This window comes from Choloepus didactylus, chromosome 12 (assembly GCF_015220235.1).
Source record: "Choloepus didactylus isolate mChoDid1 chromosome 12, mChoDid1.pri, whole genome shotgun sequence".
Lineage (NCBI taxonomy): Eukaryota > Metazoa > Chordata > Mammalia > Pilosa > Megalonychidae > Choloepus > Choloepus didactylus.
Genome location: NC_051318.1, coordinates 40,662,525 through 40,680,766, shown reverse-complemented (window position 1 = coordinate 40,680,766; position 18,242 = coordinate 40,662,525). Strand labels below are relative to the sequence as shown.

General features: G+C 39.7%; 1 protein-coding gene across 1 annotated transcript in view; it reads right to left on the bottom strand.

Moving 5' to 3' along the window:
- UGGT2 (UDP-glucose glycoprotein glucosyltransferase 2) overlaps positions 1 to 17,841 on the bottom strand; it is a 319,097-nt gene extending 301,256 nt beyond the window's left edge. The window contains exon 1 of the mRNA XM_037799694.1: positions 17,648 to 17,841. Coding sequence (XP_037655622.1) covers positions 17,648 to 17,808 — 161 coding nt within the window. The 5' untranslated portion in view covers positions 17,809 to 17,841. The remainder of the gene's footprint in view (positions 1 to 17,647) is intronic.
- Between the last annotated feature and the right edge of the window lie 401 nt (positions 17,842 to 18,242).

Below are 18,242 nucleotides of genomic sequence, written 5' to 3'. Positions count from 1 at the left end.
AGTTCTGGAGAAGGGCACAGAACAGAAGAGTATTTGTAAGGGTAACTTAGAGCAAAAAAAGAGAGAATGGGAAAAAATAGATCTGACAACTAAAAACCAAAGGATAAGATGGCTGGTTCAAGAACTGTCTTCACAGTAATAACTTTGAATGTGAATGGATTAAACTCCACAGTTCAAAGACGCAAAATGGATTAGAGTATGAATCATTGATATGCTGGTTACAAGAGACCCATATTAGACCCAGCAACACAAAGAGACTGAAAGTGAAAGGATGAGACAAAAATTCCACAGAAGTGGAAACCAACAGAAAGCAGGGATAGCTTTACAAATATAGTCAAAATAGTCTTATTTTTGTTGTTGTTGTTGTTGAATTTTATTTTGAAATAAATTCAAACTTACAGGAACAGTTGCAAAAACAATACAAACCCCATACACAGAACTCCAGCATACCCCAACCCCCCCTCCACCGATATCCCAGATCCACCAACTTTAACATCCTGTCACTCTACCATTTCTTTCTTTCCCTCCCTCCCTCCCTCCCTATCTCTCATCCATCATCTATTGCTCTGTCTTCTGAACATATGAGAGCAAGCTGCACACATCCTTGAACAAACAATATAATTCACATATACATTTCCCATGAACAAGAACATTCATTTATGCAATCACACTAAGCACAGCTAAGAAATTCAAGAAATTAAACAATGATACAAAGTTTACATTCTATATTTCATTTTTTTCTTATATCCCAACTGTGTCCCTTTGAGCCTCCTCTCCTCCATCCTCAGTTCCCATCCAGGATCATCCTTGGCATTTAATTGTCATTACCTATTTAGACTGTCTATTTTTTTTTCAATTGTGGAAACATAAATACAGCATAAATCTTCTCAATCCAATCCCTCCCAAGCATTCCATTACTGGGATTAATCACATTCACAATGCTGCAATGCCATCACCTTCCCACCATCCATTACTAGAAATTTCCCCTCACCCCAAACAGAAAGCCTACACTCATTTCTCATTAACTCCCCAATGCTCCTTCCCCAACTTTTCATAACCCATGTTCTACTTTTCATCTCTATGATCATATTCTCTGATACTTTCTTTGTGTTTACCGTGGGGCTTAAATTTAACATCTTAAATCTATAACAATCTTGTTTTCTTTGATACCAACTTAACTTCAATAGGACACATAAACTATGTTCCTATACTCCTCCATTCCCCCACCTTTACGTAGTTCTTGTCAAAAATTACATACTTTATATTGAGTCCAAAACCACTGATTTATCATTACACTTCATGTCTTTTAGATCCTGTAGGAAGTAAATAGTGAAGTTACAAGTCCAAAATACAGAAGTATTGGTATTTACAATTACCATGTGATCTTTACTGGAAACACTTATTTCTTCATGTGGTTTCAGTCAACTGTTTAGTGTCCCTTCCTTTCAGCCTACACAATTCCCTTTAGCATTTCTTATAGGACTGATTTACTGGTGATGAAGTACCTCAGCTTTTGATTATCCAGGAATGTTTCCATCTCCCACTCATTTTTACCCTCCAGGTGTGTGTGAATTTTCTAAGTCTCTGATGGTTATTGACTTCTATTTGTATTCCATTGTGGTCAGAGAATGTGCTTTGAATAAATTCAATTTTTTTTAAATTTATGGAGGCTTGTTTTATGTCCCAGCATATGGTCTACTCATGAGAAAGTTCCATGATCACTAGAGAAGAATGTGTATCCTGGTGATTTGGGATGTAATGTTCTATAATATCTGTTAAATCTCTCTATATCTCTCTCTCTTCTCTTAGTTTCTCCATAGGTAGGGCTCCCTTTAGTATCTGAAGTAGGGCAGGTCTTTCATTAGGAAAATCTCTCAGCATCTGTTTGTCTGTGAAAAATTAAAGCTCTCCCTCAAATTTGAAGGAGTTTTGCTAGATGAAGTATTCTTGGTTGGAAATTTTTCTCTCTCAGAATTTTAAATATGTCATGCCACTGCCTTCTCGCCTCCATGGTGGCCACTGAGTAGTCACTACTTAGTCTTATGTTGTTTCCTTTGTATGTGGTGAATTGCTTTTCTCTTTCTGCGTTCAGAACTTGCTCCTTCTCTTCAGTATTTGACAGTCTGATTGGAATATGTCTTGGAGTGGGTTTATTTCGATTTATTCTATTTGGAGTTCGCTGGGCATTTATGCTTTGTGTATTTATATTGTGTAGAAGGTTTGGGAAGTTTTCCCTAACAATTTCTTTGAATACTCTTTCTAGACCTTTACCCTTCTCTTCCCCTTCTGGGACACCAATGAGTCTTAAATTTAGACATCTTATTTTATTTATTGTATCCCTGAGATCCATTTCGATTTTTTACATTTTTTCCCCATTCTTTCTTTTGTTCTTTCATATTCCATTCTGTGTTTCTTGAGGTTGCTGAGTCATTGTTCAGCTTCCTCTAGTCTTGTACTATGAGTATCCAGACTCTTTTTAATTTGGTCGACAGTTTCTTTTATTTCCATAAGATCATCTATTTTTTTATTTACTCTTGCAATTTCTTCCTTATGCTCTTCTAGGGTCTTCTGCATGTCCTTTATATCCTGTGCCATGCTCTCATTGTTTGTCTTCAGTTCTTTGATTAACTTCTCCAAGTACTGTGTCTCCTCTGATCTTTTGATTTGGGTGTTTGGGTTTGGGTTATCCATATCGTCTGGTTTTATCATATGGTTTAAAATTTTGTTGTTTTTGGCCTCTTGGCATTTGCTTTACTTGATAGGGTTCTTTTAGGATATGAAGGATTATTGAAACCAGTCTCTAATTTGTCAGATCTACATGTTGGTGGTATACACTTTCTCTAACTAACCAGCAGATGGCATCTGCGAGTCACCTATTCCCCTCAAGTCAGTTCTCCCCAGCTTTGTCTTTGTGGTATGTGGGGGTCTGATTCTTATGGGGTTCAACTGGTGCACCAAGTTTGGGTGTGTTGGTGGTGCTGTCCGCCCTGAATGTGGGGCATGTGTCTGAGCAGTTAGGGAGGCAGGGAAGGTTTAGTAATCAAACTTCCCAGGTGTTCCTGAAGATTTAAAGCTATTCCAAGAGTCTAAACTTTCAGTTCAGTCTTGCCACAGATTGTCTCTGCCGCTGACCCACAAGTCCTTGGTATTGGCGTATGGTCCCTGGGATTTCCGAGTGGGTCCCTAATCCCAGCCATGCTCTTCTTAGGGCTTCTGCTGAGGGATGGCTGTGCTACATCACAAGTGCACGCTGTCCCTCAAGGGAAGTTCTGGGCAGCCAGGCCGCGCAGGGGTGTTCCCAGCCTGCTGTAAGGATGGTTGAATGGAGTGTGTTAATTTCCCCCTTTTCACACAGCTCTGCCTTCCCAGCTCTGGGACAATTAGCTGTGGGTGCACTAAAAGCTATTGTCCATGCCCAATATTGTGGCATGTGCTCGTGTTGCTGGAAACACTTTCTGTCACACTGGGTCCTTTGGCGCGTCTCTGGGCTGTGGTGCCTAAGCTGGGCATGAGCGTTCCCAGCCCGCTGTGAAGATGGCTGCAAGGGGAGTGTTTTTTTTTTTCCCCTTTTGGCTAACCTCTATCTTCCTCGTTCTGAGACAATTAGTGTACAAAAGGCTATCTTCCCCGCTCGCACAGCCCATTCATGTCACGCTTCACTGTGTGGTTTTTGCTGCCGTATCTGCAGCCACTTTTGGGTTTTTTTTAAAAAGAACTAGTCCACCTCCAAACGCCAACCCACGGTTTCCCCACACCGCAGCGTGGCCACCGGACATTTATTCAGCTGGCTCACTCACTCGTTTCTGAACGCAGACTCCCAGTTTCACAAAGTGCACGGTCCCTGTGGATTTAGCAGACCTTGTCCAGCTCCTGCATCACTGGAACTGGTGTTCTGGGTGAATTTCTGGCTTTCATCTAGTATTTTTCACGGAGGTGTTTTTTGCCCTGTCTCACCTAGCCGCCATCTTAGGTTCTCCTCTTCAAAATAGACTTTAAATGCAAAGATGTCACAAGAGACAATGGGCACTACATATTAATAAAAGGGACAATTCACCAAGAAGAAATACTAATCATAAATGTTTATACCAATCGAGGAGCTCCAAAGTACATGTGACAAACACTGGCTAAATTGAAGGGAGCAACAGATATTTCTACAATAATAGTGGGAGACTTCAATACACCACTTTCTTCTATAGATAGAATAACTAGGCAGAGGACCAATACGGAAACTGAGAACTTAAACAATATGATAAATGAATTAGATGTAACAGACATATTTAGATTGTTACAGCCCAAATCACCAGGATATACATTCTTCTCTAGTTCTCATGGAATGTTCTCCAGGATATAGATCATACTCTGGGGCACAAAACAAGTCTTAATAAACTTAAAAGATTAAATTATTCAAAGCACATTCTCTGACCATAATTGAATGCAACTAGAAATCAATAACCACCAAAGAACCAGATCTTTCACAAATATATGGAGGTTAAACAACACACTCCTAGACAACCAGTGGACCAAAAAGAAATTGCAAGAGAAATAGGTAAATATCTGGAGATGAATGAAAATGAGAACACAACATATCAAAACTTATGGGATGCAGATTCATCAAGGTTGGGGGGAGGGAGACATGGGTGGGAGTATTCTTGCAGCACCCGCCCACAGATCCCAGGTTTGGAACTTTCACCTGGATTTGTCCATAACTTGGGGGTAAAAAAATAAACAGAGAGACACAAGTACTGGAGAGAACTTGGAGAGAGAGATGTATGTATTCATTGTTGGTGGGGAAGTAGAATGGTGTAGCCTATCTGGAGGATAATACGGTGTGAGGTAGAGGTCCTCTTTCAAAACTAATGGAATGCAGCAAAGGCGGTGCTGAGAGGGAAATTTATAGCTCTAAATGCATACACCAAAAAAGGGAGAAAGACATAAAACTGAAGACCTAACTGAACAACTGCAGAGGCTAGAGAATAATAAACAAAACCTAAAGTGAAGAAAAGAAATAATAAAGATTAAAGCAGAAGAGAGAGCTAAAAAAAAAAAAAAATAGAGAATAAATAAAACCAAAAGTTGGCTCTTTGAGAAGACCAACAAGATTGACAAACCCTTAGCTAGACTGACAAAGTCAAAAGGAGAAGGCACAAATAAACAAAACAGAAATGAGAGAAGGGTCATTACCATGCATTGCAAAGAAATTTTAAAAAATCATAACAGGATACTATGAAATCTATGCCAACAAACTAGACAACTTAGAGAAAATGGACAATTTCCTGGAAACACATGAACAACCTAGACTGACCCAAGAAGAAATAGAAGCCCTCAACAAACCAATCACAAGGAAGAAGATCCAATCGGTCATCAGAAATCTTCCTACAAATAAAAGCCCAGGTCAGATGGCTTCATAGGGGAATTTTACCAAACTTTCCAGAAAGAATTGACACCATTCCTGCTAAATTCTTTAAAAAAATTGAAGAAAAAGGAACACTACCTAACTCATTTTATGACGCTAATAGCACTCTAATACCAAAACCAGGTAATGATACTACAAGAAAGGAAGACAACAGGCCAATCTCCCTAATGAATACAGATGCAAAAATTCTCAACAAAATACTTGCAAATCGAATCCAAAGGCACTTTAAAAGAAGTATACAAAAAATTGAAAAATAATAGTAGTAAAAAGAATTATACACCTCGACTGTTCCTGTTTGCTAAAGCTGCCAAAATGCAAAATACCAGAAATGGACTGGCTCTTATAAAGGGGAGTTATTTAGATTACAAATTTATACTTCAAAGGCCATAAAAGTGTCCAAACTAAGGCATCAACAAGAGGATACCTTCACTGAAGAAAGGCCGATGGCATCTGGGGTTCCTCTGTCACATGGGAAGGCACATGGCAATGTCTGCTGGTCCTTCTCTCCCAGGCTCTGGTTTTAGAAAGGCTTTCTCCAAACTACCTCTGAGTGTTTTCTAAGTGTCCCCATCTGTGTCAGTTCTTAACTTCTCTCAAGGGCAAACTCTGGATTACATATTTTAACTTCTCTCTAAAAGGTCTCTCTCAGCTTCTCTGAGCTCCTTCTCTCCATGAACTCTCTTAAAGGGCTCCAGTAAACAATCAAGACCCATACTGAATGGACAGGGTAACACCTCCATGGAAATAATTTAATCTAATCAGAAGGTCTCACCCACATTTGGGCAGGTCACATCTCCATGGAACCAACCTAATCAAAAATCCTACCCATAATGAGTCTGCCCCCAAAAGATTGCATTAAAGAACACAGTCTCACCTGGGACACACAACAGTTTCAAACCAGCACAATGACGAAGTGGGGCTCATTCCTGGCATGCAAGAGTGGTTCAACATAAGAAAATCAATCAATGTAATAAAACACATTAACAAATCAAAAGGGAAAAATCAAAAGATTATCTTGATAGAGGCTGAAAAAGCATTCAACAAAATTCAGCATCCCTTTTTGAAAAAAAAAAAACACTTCAAAAGGCAGGAACTGAAGGAAACTTCCTCAATATGATAAAAGGCATATATGAAAAACCCACAGCCAGTATATTACTCAATGAGAGACTAAAAGCCTTCTCCCTAAGATTGGGAACAAGACAAGGATGCCCACTGACACCACTATTATTCAACATCGTGCAGGAAGTTCTAGCCAGAACAATTTGCCAAAACAAAGTAATAAAAGGCACCCAAATTGGAAAGGAGGAAGTAAAACTGTAATTACTTACAAATAATATGATCCTACATTTGGAAAATCCTGAGAAATCAATGACAAAGATACTTGAGCTAATAAACAAATTCAGCAGAGTGGTAGGATACAAGATTAATGGGCAAAAGTCAGTAATGTTCCCATGCACTAGTAATGACCTAATTGAAGAGGCATTCAAGAAAAAATTCCATTTACAATAGCAGCTAAAAAAATCAAGGACTGACAAATAAACTTAACCAAGGATGTAAAAGACCTCTACATAGAAAATTACAAATCTTTACTAAAAGAAATCAAAAAGGACCTAATTAGTTGGAAAGATGTTCCATATTCATGGATAGGAAGGCTAAACATCATTAAGATGTCAATTCTACCCAAACTGATCTACAGATTCAACGCAATTCCAATCAAAATTACAACCACCTCAAAATTCCAGGCTTGGCAAACTAGTTATCAAACTTATTTGGAAGGGAAAGGGGCCTCAAATTGCCAAAAACATTCTAAAAATGATGAACAAAATGGGAGGACTTAACAGTTCCTGACTTTAAAGCCTACTATAAAGCCACAGTGGTCAAAACAGCATGGTACTGGCAAGAGGTAGACATATTAATCAATGGAATTGAATTGAGAGTTCAGATCTATGTTCAACTGGTTTTTGATAAGGCCCCCCAATCCCCTGAACTGGGACAGAACAGTCTCTTCAACAAATGGGGCTGGGAGAACTGGATATCCATATTCAAAAGAATGAAAGAGGACCTCTACCTCACATCCTACATAAAAATTAACTCAAAGTCGATCAAAGACCTCAATATAAGAGACAGCACCATAAAACTCCTAGAAGATAATATAGGGAAACATCTTCAAGACCTAATAATAGGAAGCAACTTCTTAGGTCTTACACCCAAAGCACAAGTAACAAAAGAAAAAATAGGTAACTGGGAACTCCTCAAAATCAAATCTTCTGTGCCTCAAAGGACTTTGTCAAAAGGTGAAGAGGCAGCCAACTCAATGGGAGAAAATATTTGGAAACCATTTATCTGATGAGAGATTGATACTCAGCATATTTAAAGAAATCCTATGACTCAACGACAATAGTACAAACAGCCCAATTATAAAATGGGCAAAAGTTATGAAAAGACATTTTTCTGAAGAGGAAATACAAATGGCTTAAAAACACATGAAAAAATGTTCATCTTCACTAGCTATTAGGGAAATGCAAATCAACCACAATGAGATACCATCTCACACCAGTAAGAATGGCTGCCATTAAACAAACAGGAAATTACAAATGCTGGAGAGGATGTGCAGAAATTGGAACTCTTTTTCATTGCTAGTGGGAATGTATAATAGTATAGCCACTGTGGAAGACAGTTTCACAGTTCCCCAGGAAACTAGATATTGAGTTACCCTACAATATGGCAATTCCACTTCTCAGAATATATCCAGATGATCTGAAAGCAGTGACATGAACAAACATTTGCACACCAATGTTCACAGCAGCATAGTTCACAATTGCCAGGAGATGGAAACTATCCAAAGTGTCCTTCAACAGATGACACATAAACAAAATGTGGTATGTACATATGACAGAATACTATTCACCAGAAAGAAGGAACAAGGCCTTTTAACAATGACAACATAGATGAACCTTGAAGACATAATACTGAGTGAAATAAGACCCAAAAGGAGAGAGATTGTATGTTACCACTAATGTGAACTCTCTGAAAATGTAAAGTGAGTGTCTTAAAATGTAGAATACAGGGGACCTTGAAATTGACAGAAGCTAGTGAAGGGGGAATGATAGTCTAATATGTATAGACATGTTAATGAGGATGATCTTAAAGATATGGGAATGGACAGGGGTGATGACTGTTCATTAACGGGATTATAAGTATCAGTGCCACACTCAAGGCAAACATGATTGAAAGTTGTTGTTTAAAGACATCTATCCCACAGATTAGCACTACAAATATAAATAAATGCTTACATGATATTCTTCTAAGGTATAATACTGGTACAAAGAGTTAACAAGAGAGTGGTATATAAGAAAAACTACCTATTGCATACTAGGGACTATATTTAATAGAAATACCTTACCTGTACCGCAAAAATACTAGGGATAAATAATTAGGGGCTGATAAGAGCTCTGGGGTGTTTGCAGTCACGATAATTGTTTAAAATTGAGAGTGATGACGATTGTACAACTAAATAAAGATAATGTGAGACACTGATTGCTTTTCTTAGACAGAATATATGCTATGTGGAATTAGGAACCCCCTACTTAATAAGTCAAGCCCTCAATCCTGAGGCTTGCTTGCTCTTGTGAAACTTATGGCTGTAAAGGGAAGACTAAGCCCACCTATAATTAAACCTAGGAGTCACCTCCACAGAAACACTTTTGTTACTCAGACGTGGACTTTCTCTCTCAAAGCCCAACTCAACAAATAAATTCATCACCCTTCCCCCATGTGGGACACGAATCCCAGGTGAGTGAGTCTCCCTGGTGACATGGGACATGGATTCCAGGAAGGAGCCTGGCTGCAGCACTGAGAGACTGAGAATGTCTTCTTGACCAAAAGGGGGAAAAGACAGGTAACAAAATAAGGCTTCAGTGGCTAACAGATTTCAAAGAGAGTCGAGAGGCTATATTGGAAGTTACTCTTAGCAAGAAGCTTCAGCAAGATATGCCAAATGGCCACAATAGGACAAGCCCAAATCAACAGCAGTCTGGAAAACCCTAAAGAATACCCTGGTCCCTACCTGAGACTCTATAAATGTTTTACTCACTAAGTTTACTTTTCAGAAACTTAAATCCTCCAGAGTGTTCCTATGCCAGATAAGTCCCGAAACCCCGGGGCAACAGACTCTTTAAGAACATAAACTAAATACATCACCCTTTCTATAATGTCAACACCCCTTTTCAATATGAACAAGTTAGGGTGGTCATTGCCTAGACATCCCTGAAGATGGAGAAAGTGATTAAATGAGAGAAAGGGGCAGCAACAGAAAGATAGGATTTAACAAAGGATTATGAACACTCTCTATATAATGTCTGTTTGTTTATTTTTTAGTTGCTAGGTGTGCCGGTTTGAATGTATTATGTCCCCCAGAAAAAGCCATAGTCTTTGATGCGGACTTGTGGGGCAGACGTTTGGTGCTGATTAGATTTGCATGGAAATGCACCCCACCCAACTGTAGGTGATAACTCAGATGAGATATTCCCATTCAAGGCGGACCTTGATCAATGGAGCCATATAAATGAGCTGATGGGCAGAGGGAACTCAGTGCAGCTGTGAGTGACATTTTGAAGAGGAGCTACAGCCAAGAGGGACACTCTGAAGAATGCCCAGGAGCTGAGAGAGAAGCTGCAGATAAGAGACAGTTTGAAAATGGCAACTGAAAACAGACTCTTGCTCCAGAGAAGGTGAGAGAGGACAAATATCCCAAGTGCAACTAAGAGTGACATTTTTGAGGAACTGCAGCCTAGAGAGGAACATCCTGGGAGAAAGCCATTTTGAAACCAGAACTTAGGAGCAGACGCCAGCCACGTGCTTTCCCAGCTAACAGAGGTTTTCTGGACACCATTGGCCATCCTCCAGTGAAGGTACCCGATTGCTGATGTGTTACCTTGGACACTTTATGGCCTTAAGACTGTAACTGTGTAACCAAATAAACCCCCTTTTATAAAAGCCAATTCATTTCTGGGGTTTTGCTTTCCGGCAGCATTAGCAAACTAGAACACTAGGGTATTAGAATAGCTAGAAGGAAATAACTGAAATGGTGGAACTGTAACCCATAACATTCTTTGAAATTTGTTCTACAGCTACTCACTAAATTGTACATTGAAAGTTTTTACCGTTCTGTATATATGCTATATTTGACAATAAGGAAATAACTGAAACTATGGGACTGTACCCATAACATTCTTTGAAATTTCCTATATAAACTACTTGTCAAATCATACTTTGAAAATTACCACCTTTTTGTATATATATTTCACATTACGGAAATAACTGAAATTGTGGAACTGTAACCCATAATATTCTTTGAAATTTGCTCTCTACTTGTTAAATCGTACTTTGAAGGTTTTCACTTTTCTGTATATATGTTATAATTCACAATAAAAAATGTTTAAAAAAAAATAGGACATTATTGTATTACAACAGGTCTGAGTCCTTCAAGGCCAAAGAAATTTCATTTTACCACAGAGCACAGGTAAGAAAAATGGTCAACGCCATTTAAAATATTTTAGCAATAATGAAACAAATGAAAGGTTATTCAGTCCTGTATAGAGCAAAGTACTAGAAACCTAAGACAAGTAGAGTTAACTACTATTAAAGGAGAAAAGAACCAGCCACCAAAGAGACTATACATTGTTATTGCCCCTGTCATCTTTCTCCCCAGCCTTGTCAAGTTGGCTAGGTTATGGTGTCCAGTTGTTTGGTCAAGCAAGCACTAGTCTGATTGTTTCTATGAGGGTACTTCATGAATTTAAATCATCAGTTTAAGTTGATCTTATCTATGGCTGATTACATCTGCAACCAACTAAGGAGACTGCCTTCAACAATAAGAGAAGTCTCATCCCATCAACTGAAGGCCTTAAAGGAAGAACTGATGATTTCAGCAGTTAGAAGGAAGAATTTCCATCTCTACTTCAACCAGTTAGCTTCTCCTGGGCAATTCATCAAAAACCTTCACGGGAGTTACCAGGCTGCGGCCTGCCTTACAGAATTCAGTCTTGTCCATACCCAATTGGGTGAACCAATTCTTATAATAAATCTCATAATATTTATATTATTACATAATATGCACATAACATTACATTATTATTATATCATAAATATCTCTCCTATCAGTTCTGTTTCCTGGAGAACCCTGACTAACACACCTTGGTAAATTTAAACTAATGCTTGATATATATGGAAGGTATTGAGAACACCCAAGAAGCATGCACAGTAAGTAATATGTGTGAGTCTGAGATAGCCACTAAAGGGGGAAAAGGAGGTGAGAAAACGTTACAATTCATCAACAGCTTAGACATGCCAAGCACAGGATTATACAGCAGTTAAAAACTTCAAAACCACTCTTGCTACTAATAGTGACCAACTCAATGGCTTAAAGAAAAAACAAAAGGTTAAAAGCAGTGGGAAACAATGGGAAATGCTATACAGGATATGACCTGAAAAGGATGGGTATGGTACAAAATCTTAAGAAAAAAACAGAGCAATACTTAATACTCAACTGACTTGACCAAACAGCCATAGGTATTCTTATATACTGTGCAACATTAAGTAAAAGACTTTTTCCATATACCAGAATTTATACATCTAAATGTGAGCCTTCAAAGTGATCACTTTAAGAAAGTATACACTTAAACTTATTTGTTCAATATACCACTGCTCTGGAACTCTTCTAGAATACTTTCAGAGGCAATTTGCTAATAGTTAATTCATCATTAATCTTACTGGAGGAAAGACCCTTGAGAGACTGTCTAAACTAGCTCCCCACCTCCCAATAGGTAAGATATTACCTTTGGGCAAAACTTTAAAGACTAGTAAATGAAAAAAAAAAAAAAAAAAAAATGGTATTAGTCAATTTCATCACCTGCTTATACAACATCTGGCACCAATTAACAATGTTCCCCCAAAACAATTCCACCACAAAGAAAAAGAAATGTATTTCTGGAGAGGAATTTTTTAAATGTACTAAAGAGCAGGATGATAATTAAAAGTGGAATTCCAAAAATGTTTTCAGCAATAGCAACACCAAGGGTGGACTAATGTACTTTAAATGTATACGTTATGGTATACATGTTGTAAAATCTTAGCCTCATTAGCGTATAATCATTCCCAGCAAATATTATATTATAAATTTCTTTCAGAAGGGGACCTATCCTAGTAATATTTGCTTTCTCCACAGTACCCATCATAGAGCCATGCTCAAGATAGGCACTGAATATTTTTAGGTGAAATTGAAAGATTTATATATAATATAAACAAATATATTTAGTATTGAATATATAAATATTTAGAGAAAAATTTCCAAGAATAATGCTTTATATCCAAAAAACTTGAGTTTCCCTAAGAGAAAGCTATGACTTTTCTTAAGCTCCTATCTCCCAAGTTCCTTCAATCTTCCAATTATTTCTGTTCCACACTTGTTCTGTCAAATTCTTTGACTTTCCTAAAATTGTGATTAAAGATAAATATGAACTGAAGGTGAGTATAATACTGAAGTCTAGAAAACAACTTTTAAAAAGAGCAATGATTAAAGAAACTACAGGTTTTGGCCTCCTATATTGTCACAAAGAAAACCCTGATTTGTTTCAGAAAGATAAGAGTCAGGATCACTAGGTATAAGATTCAGTGAGAAAGATTTTAGTTTATGTAAAAAAAGAAACTCTTAATAATTTAGATTTGTTCATATCAGAAAAAACGACAGCATGAGGTAAGATTGAGAATCCTGTTTTTTTAGTTATCCAAGCAGAGACCAGATTCCATAGGTCAGGTATATTGTAGAGGTAATTCTGATGGTGGCTGGAAGTATACATTAGCTTATATAAGATCCCTTCCATTGAATCAACACTTATTGACCACTTACTTTGTGCACTGTGTCTCCACAAAACAAGTATGAATAAGAAATACTCTCATCCCCTGGAGGTAACTTTTTAGCCAAAGACATTAGCATACATGCTAATTTGTGGTAAGGATTATTAAAAAAAAAGAACACTGATCAAATTCTACGAGCACATAATAGACAGGTATCAGTTTTGTCAGAGGGAAAGATCAGGCAAAGAATGAGTAATCTGGTATGTCTGGAGTTTAAGTATCAGTTAAGAAAACAGTGCAGTAGAGTGATGTATTAGTTTCCTAAGACAGCCATAACAAATTACTAAACTTGGTGGTTTAAAACTACAGAAATTTATTCTCTCAAAATTCTAGATGTCAGAAATCTGAAACCAAGATGTTAGGAGGGCTGAACTTCCTCTGTAGGCTCTAGGGAAAAATCCTTCATTGCTTTTTCCAGTTTTTGGTGCCTTCAGGCATTCGTTAGTTTGTGGCATCATAACTCCAATTTCTGCCTCCATCTTCTCATGGCCTTCTTGTCTGTCTTCCCCACTTCTGTCTCTTGTATGAGGACATTATCATTGGATATAGGGCTTATCTGGACCAAATGATCTCATTTCAAGATCCTTAACTTAATTACTTCTGCAAGAACTCGTTTTCCAAATAAGGTCACATTCACACGTTCTGGGGGTTAGGATGTGGCCCCATCTTTTTTCAACCCACTACAGTACACAGTCTGGCTCCCCAAAACTCATGTTCATCCACAGGCAAAATATATTCATCCCACCCCAATATCCTCCAAAAGTCTCACCTCATTACAGAATCAACTCCACAAATATTAACAAAATATCATCAATTTAAAAGCCCCAAATCTGATCATTTAAGTCAGGTATGGGTGAGACTCTGGGTTTGATCCATCCCAGGACAAAATTCCTCACTATCTCTGGACCTGTGAAACTAGGAAAAAAAAAAAGCATCTGCTTCCAAAATACAGTGGTGGAACAGGCATAAGACAAGACATTCCCATTCCAAACAGAGAAATAGGATGGAATAAATGGGTCATAGGTCCCAAGCAAGTCTGAAAACCCAGCAGGTCAAGTTCCATTAGGTTTCAAGGCTAGAGAATATTCCTCGTGCCACCTTCTACACCTCCCAAAGCAGTTTCACCAGCCTTTACACTGTTCTGTGCTCAGAGTTCTCCTTTTTTTTTTTGAAAGGCAGCATATATTTGCAGCCAATTAGCTCTATCAGCCCATCTCCTGCCTGAAGAATTTTGGAAGCTCAGCAGTCTTCTCTCATTTCATCCTGTCTCTTTCCTTTTCAGTCCAAGCTGGCAGTATTTCTACTGATATAACACTCTCGAAAACCTTGTGGATCTTCCATGTATATCACGTGGTCCATGGCATTAGGCAAGAGGGTCCTCTACAAATCTTTCCTGGATAATCCCATCTCTATCCCTGGCTTTTGCTGAGATGATTGAGTGGCCACAAGTCACATAACGAATCTCTTCAGCAAAAGATTGTCCAGCCACACCACTGTGTCTTTTCTCTAGAGCGTACTTTCCCAACAATGAATTTGCAATCTGGATAAACTGAGAACCTCACAAATCATCAAACACTGGTTCCTTTTTGATTAACAGATCCTTCTCAATTTATCTCTTTCCTCTCACGTTTTACAATAAGTAGCAAGGAAAAAGCAAGCCATACCTTTAACATTTGCTTAGAAATTTTCTCAGCCATTATAACCAAATTCACTGCTTACAAGTTCTGTTTACCACACAGCTGTAAAATAAATTCAGCTAAGTTTTCTACCGCTAAGTAACAAGAGCCATTTTTCCTCCAGTTTCCAGTAGCATGTTTCTCACTTCCTTATGGGTGCTTACCAGAATCACCTTTGAAGTCTGTATTTCTACCAATAGTCTCATCAAGTCAATCCAGGCTTTTTCTATCCTGCTTCTCAAAATTCTTCTAGTCTCTGCCCATTACCCAATTCAATAGCCACATCCACATTTTTAAGTATTGGTTAAAGCAGCACCCCATTTCACAGTACCAAAATCTGTATTAGTTTCTAAGGGCTGCTGTAACAAAGGACCACAAACTTAGGGGCTAAAAAAAACAGAAATTTATTCTCTCACAGTAGTAAAGTCCAAAAGTTTGAAATCAAGGTGTTGGTGGGACCACACTATGTTCCCTCTGAAGGAGCCAGGGAAGAATCCTTTCTGATTCTTCCAACTTCTAGTGACTTTTGGTGTTCTTTGGCTTGTGGCTGCATAACTCCAATTTCTGCCTTTATTTTCACATGGCCTTCTCCTCATCTGTTTTCTCCCCTTCTGTTGTTATAAGGACGCTTGTCATTGGGTTTACGGCCCACCCAGATAAAGAAAGGATGATCTCATTTGAAATCCTTAATTATATGTGCAAAGACCTTTTTTTTTCATGGTCCTGGGGAATACGATGTGGACATATCTTTCGGGGGACCACCATTCAACCCCTGTCAATTAGATTGGGGCTGGATTGTAACCGCCATTAAGGAACATCCTACAGGAGTTTCAGCTCTAAGATTCTTGTCCTGGACTTCCTCACCTGGACTGGTGTTGATGTTGTCACAAACATTGGGACTGGCGGTTTGATGTGCTGAGCCCTTGATCGTGGGACTTGCCCTTATGAAGCTTGTTACTGCAAAGGAGAGGCTAAACTTGCATATAATTGCGCCTAAGAGTCTCCCCTGAGTATGTCTTTGTTGCTCAGATGTGGCCTTCTCCCTCTCTCTAACTGAGCCACCTTGGCAGGTGAACTCACTGCCCTCCCCACTATGTGGGACCTGACTCCCAGGGTTGTAAATCTCCCTGGCAACGCAGGATATGACTCCCAGGGATGAATCTGGACCCAGCATTGTGGGATTGAGAGCATCTTCTTGACCAAAAGGGGGATGCAAAATGAGACAAAATAGTTTCAGTGGCTGAGAGATTTCAAATGGAGTTGAGAGGTCACTCTGGTGCACATTCTTATGCACTATATAGATAACACCTCTTAGGTTTTGATGTACTGGAATAGCTAGAAGTAAATACCTGAAACTACCAAACTCCAACCCAGTGGTCTGTACTCCCAAAGACGATTTATATAATAACGTAGATTACAAGGGGTGACAGTGTGATTGTGAAAACCTTGTGGATCACTCTCCCTTCACCTAGTGTATGGATGGGTGAGTAGAAAAATGGGGACAAAAACTAAATGACAAATAGGGTGGGATGGGGGGGATGGTTTGGCTGTTCTTTTTTTTTTATTTTTTATTCTGATTCTGATTCTTTCTGATGTAAGGAAAATGTTCAGAAATAGATTGTGGTGATGAATGCGTAACTATATGATCATACTGTGAACAGATGATTGTATAACATGGATGATTATATGGTATGTGAATATATTTCAATAAAACTGAATTTAAAGGAAAAAAAAAAGATTCTTATCCTGGTAGAAACCAGGACACTGCAACAATCAGTAGGAGACTGGAAGAAGTTAGACTGATTCGGGACTAAGTGTGAGATCACATCTATGCAGCCTCTTGGATAATCTAAGGAAAGGATAAGAAGAGGAACTGAGCATATTTTAGCTAAAATCATTTATTAATTTTTTTTTTCTCTTTAGTTTCCAATACATGCAATGTAACCTGGGTGACCGTCTCTTTTCAGGATCACAAACCATGGCTTTGGTGAACTGACAAAATCTGTTAATCTTAAAACCTTTGCTAGCTTAGGGAAAGACTTTTCAAATTCTATTTAACTACTAGAATACTGAGGGCATAATTCCAAACCTACAGTAAATGATGACCTCATGAACTAACTCCCCTGGAGGAGACATGGAATGAAAAATAACTTGTGAGAATCTGTATTCTGAACAGCAAGCCTAGGAACTGATAATGATTTTATCATTATCCATCTAGGTGCTCCAAGTACAATCATCCTTGAAGAAAACTACCTACATTAGTTGAAGTGCTTGCGTTAAATGCCACGCTCCAACTCACAGCCTTCCTTTATTCTTTCATAAATGCTAATAAAATCCAAAGAATTAAACCAGGACACTAACGTTTTAAAAACTGTTGGTGAGACATGCTCAGTATGAACTGAGCGGAAAGGGAGTCACAAGTGAGAGCTTCAAAGGAGGTGATGCTCAGAGGGCCAAGAACTGGGGCATCTGGAGAAGCGCCGCAATTAATTAGCGGCCGGTCAGGTCGTGCCGGCAAGGAGACGCCCGGCCGCAAGCGAGGCAACACCGGGTCTGGGGAGCCGCCACAGCCGCCCAGCGCCCCATACTCCCGACCGACCCAACCTCCACGCCGGGCTCGGTAGAGGGCCGAGCCCGCACTCACCTCGCCTCCAACAGCAGCGGGGTTTCGGGCCACTTAGCGGCCAAGTGGGCCGTCACTGCCTTGGACGCGGAGGCTGTTCCGGCGCCGAACAACCAAAGCCACAGCGCAGTGGAGCTCAAGAGCAGCCGCACCACGTAGACGGCCCTCGCCGTCGCCGCCATGGTGTGGAGAAGGAAACGGGAGCCCCTCGGAGCCAGGCGCCCACAGCTCGCAGCCGCCACGCTACAGCCGGTTCCTCCCGCTGTGCAGCCACCCATTTCCGGTGGGGGGAGCTCGAGTCCGTTACTAGATGCTGGGCTTTAGGCGTGCGGCCCCGGGCGCATGCGTGTTCCGCTCCGTGCCTTGTTAAGAACCCGCTCTCGCCGCTCCCACATCCATTGGGCAGACGCGCGGGATCCCTGTCGGGAGCCGGCCAGGGAATGGGCCCTGAGCTTGTGTGAGAAGGCCGGGTGGCACCGATGCTTGGGTGGGTCGCAAACGGGGACCCTTAGTTCTTGAAAGGGGGCCGTGTGACGGGGTGGGAAGGCGTGTTCCCCAAACCGGATTGGGATTCCCGCCGACTAGGACTGGCTGAGATACCAAAATCTGTAAGCGA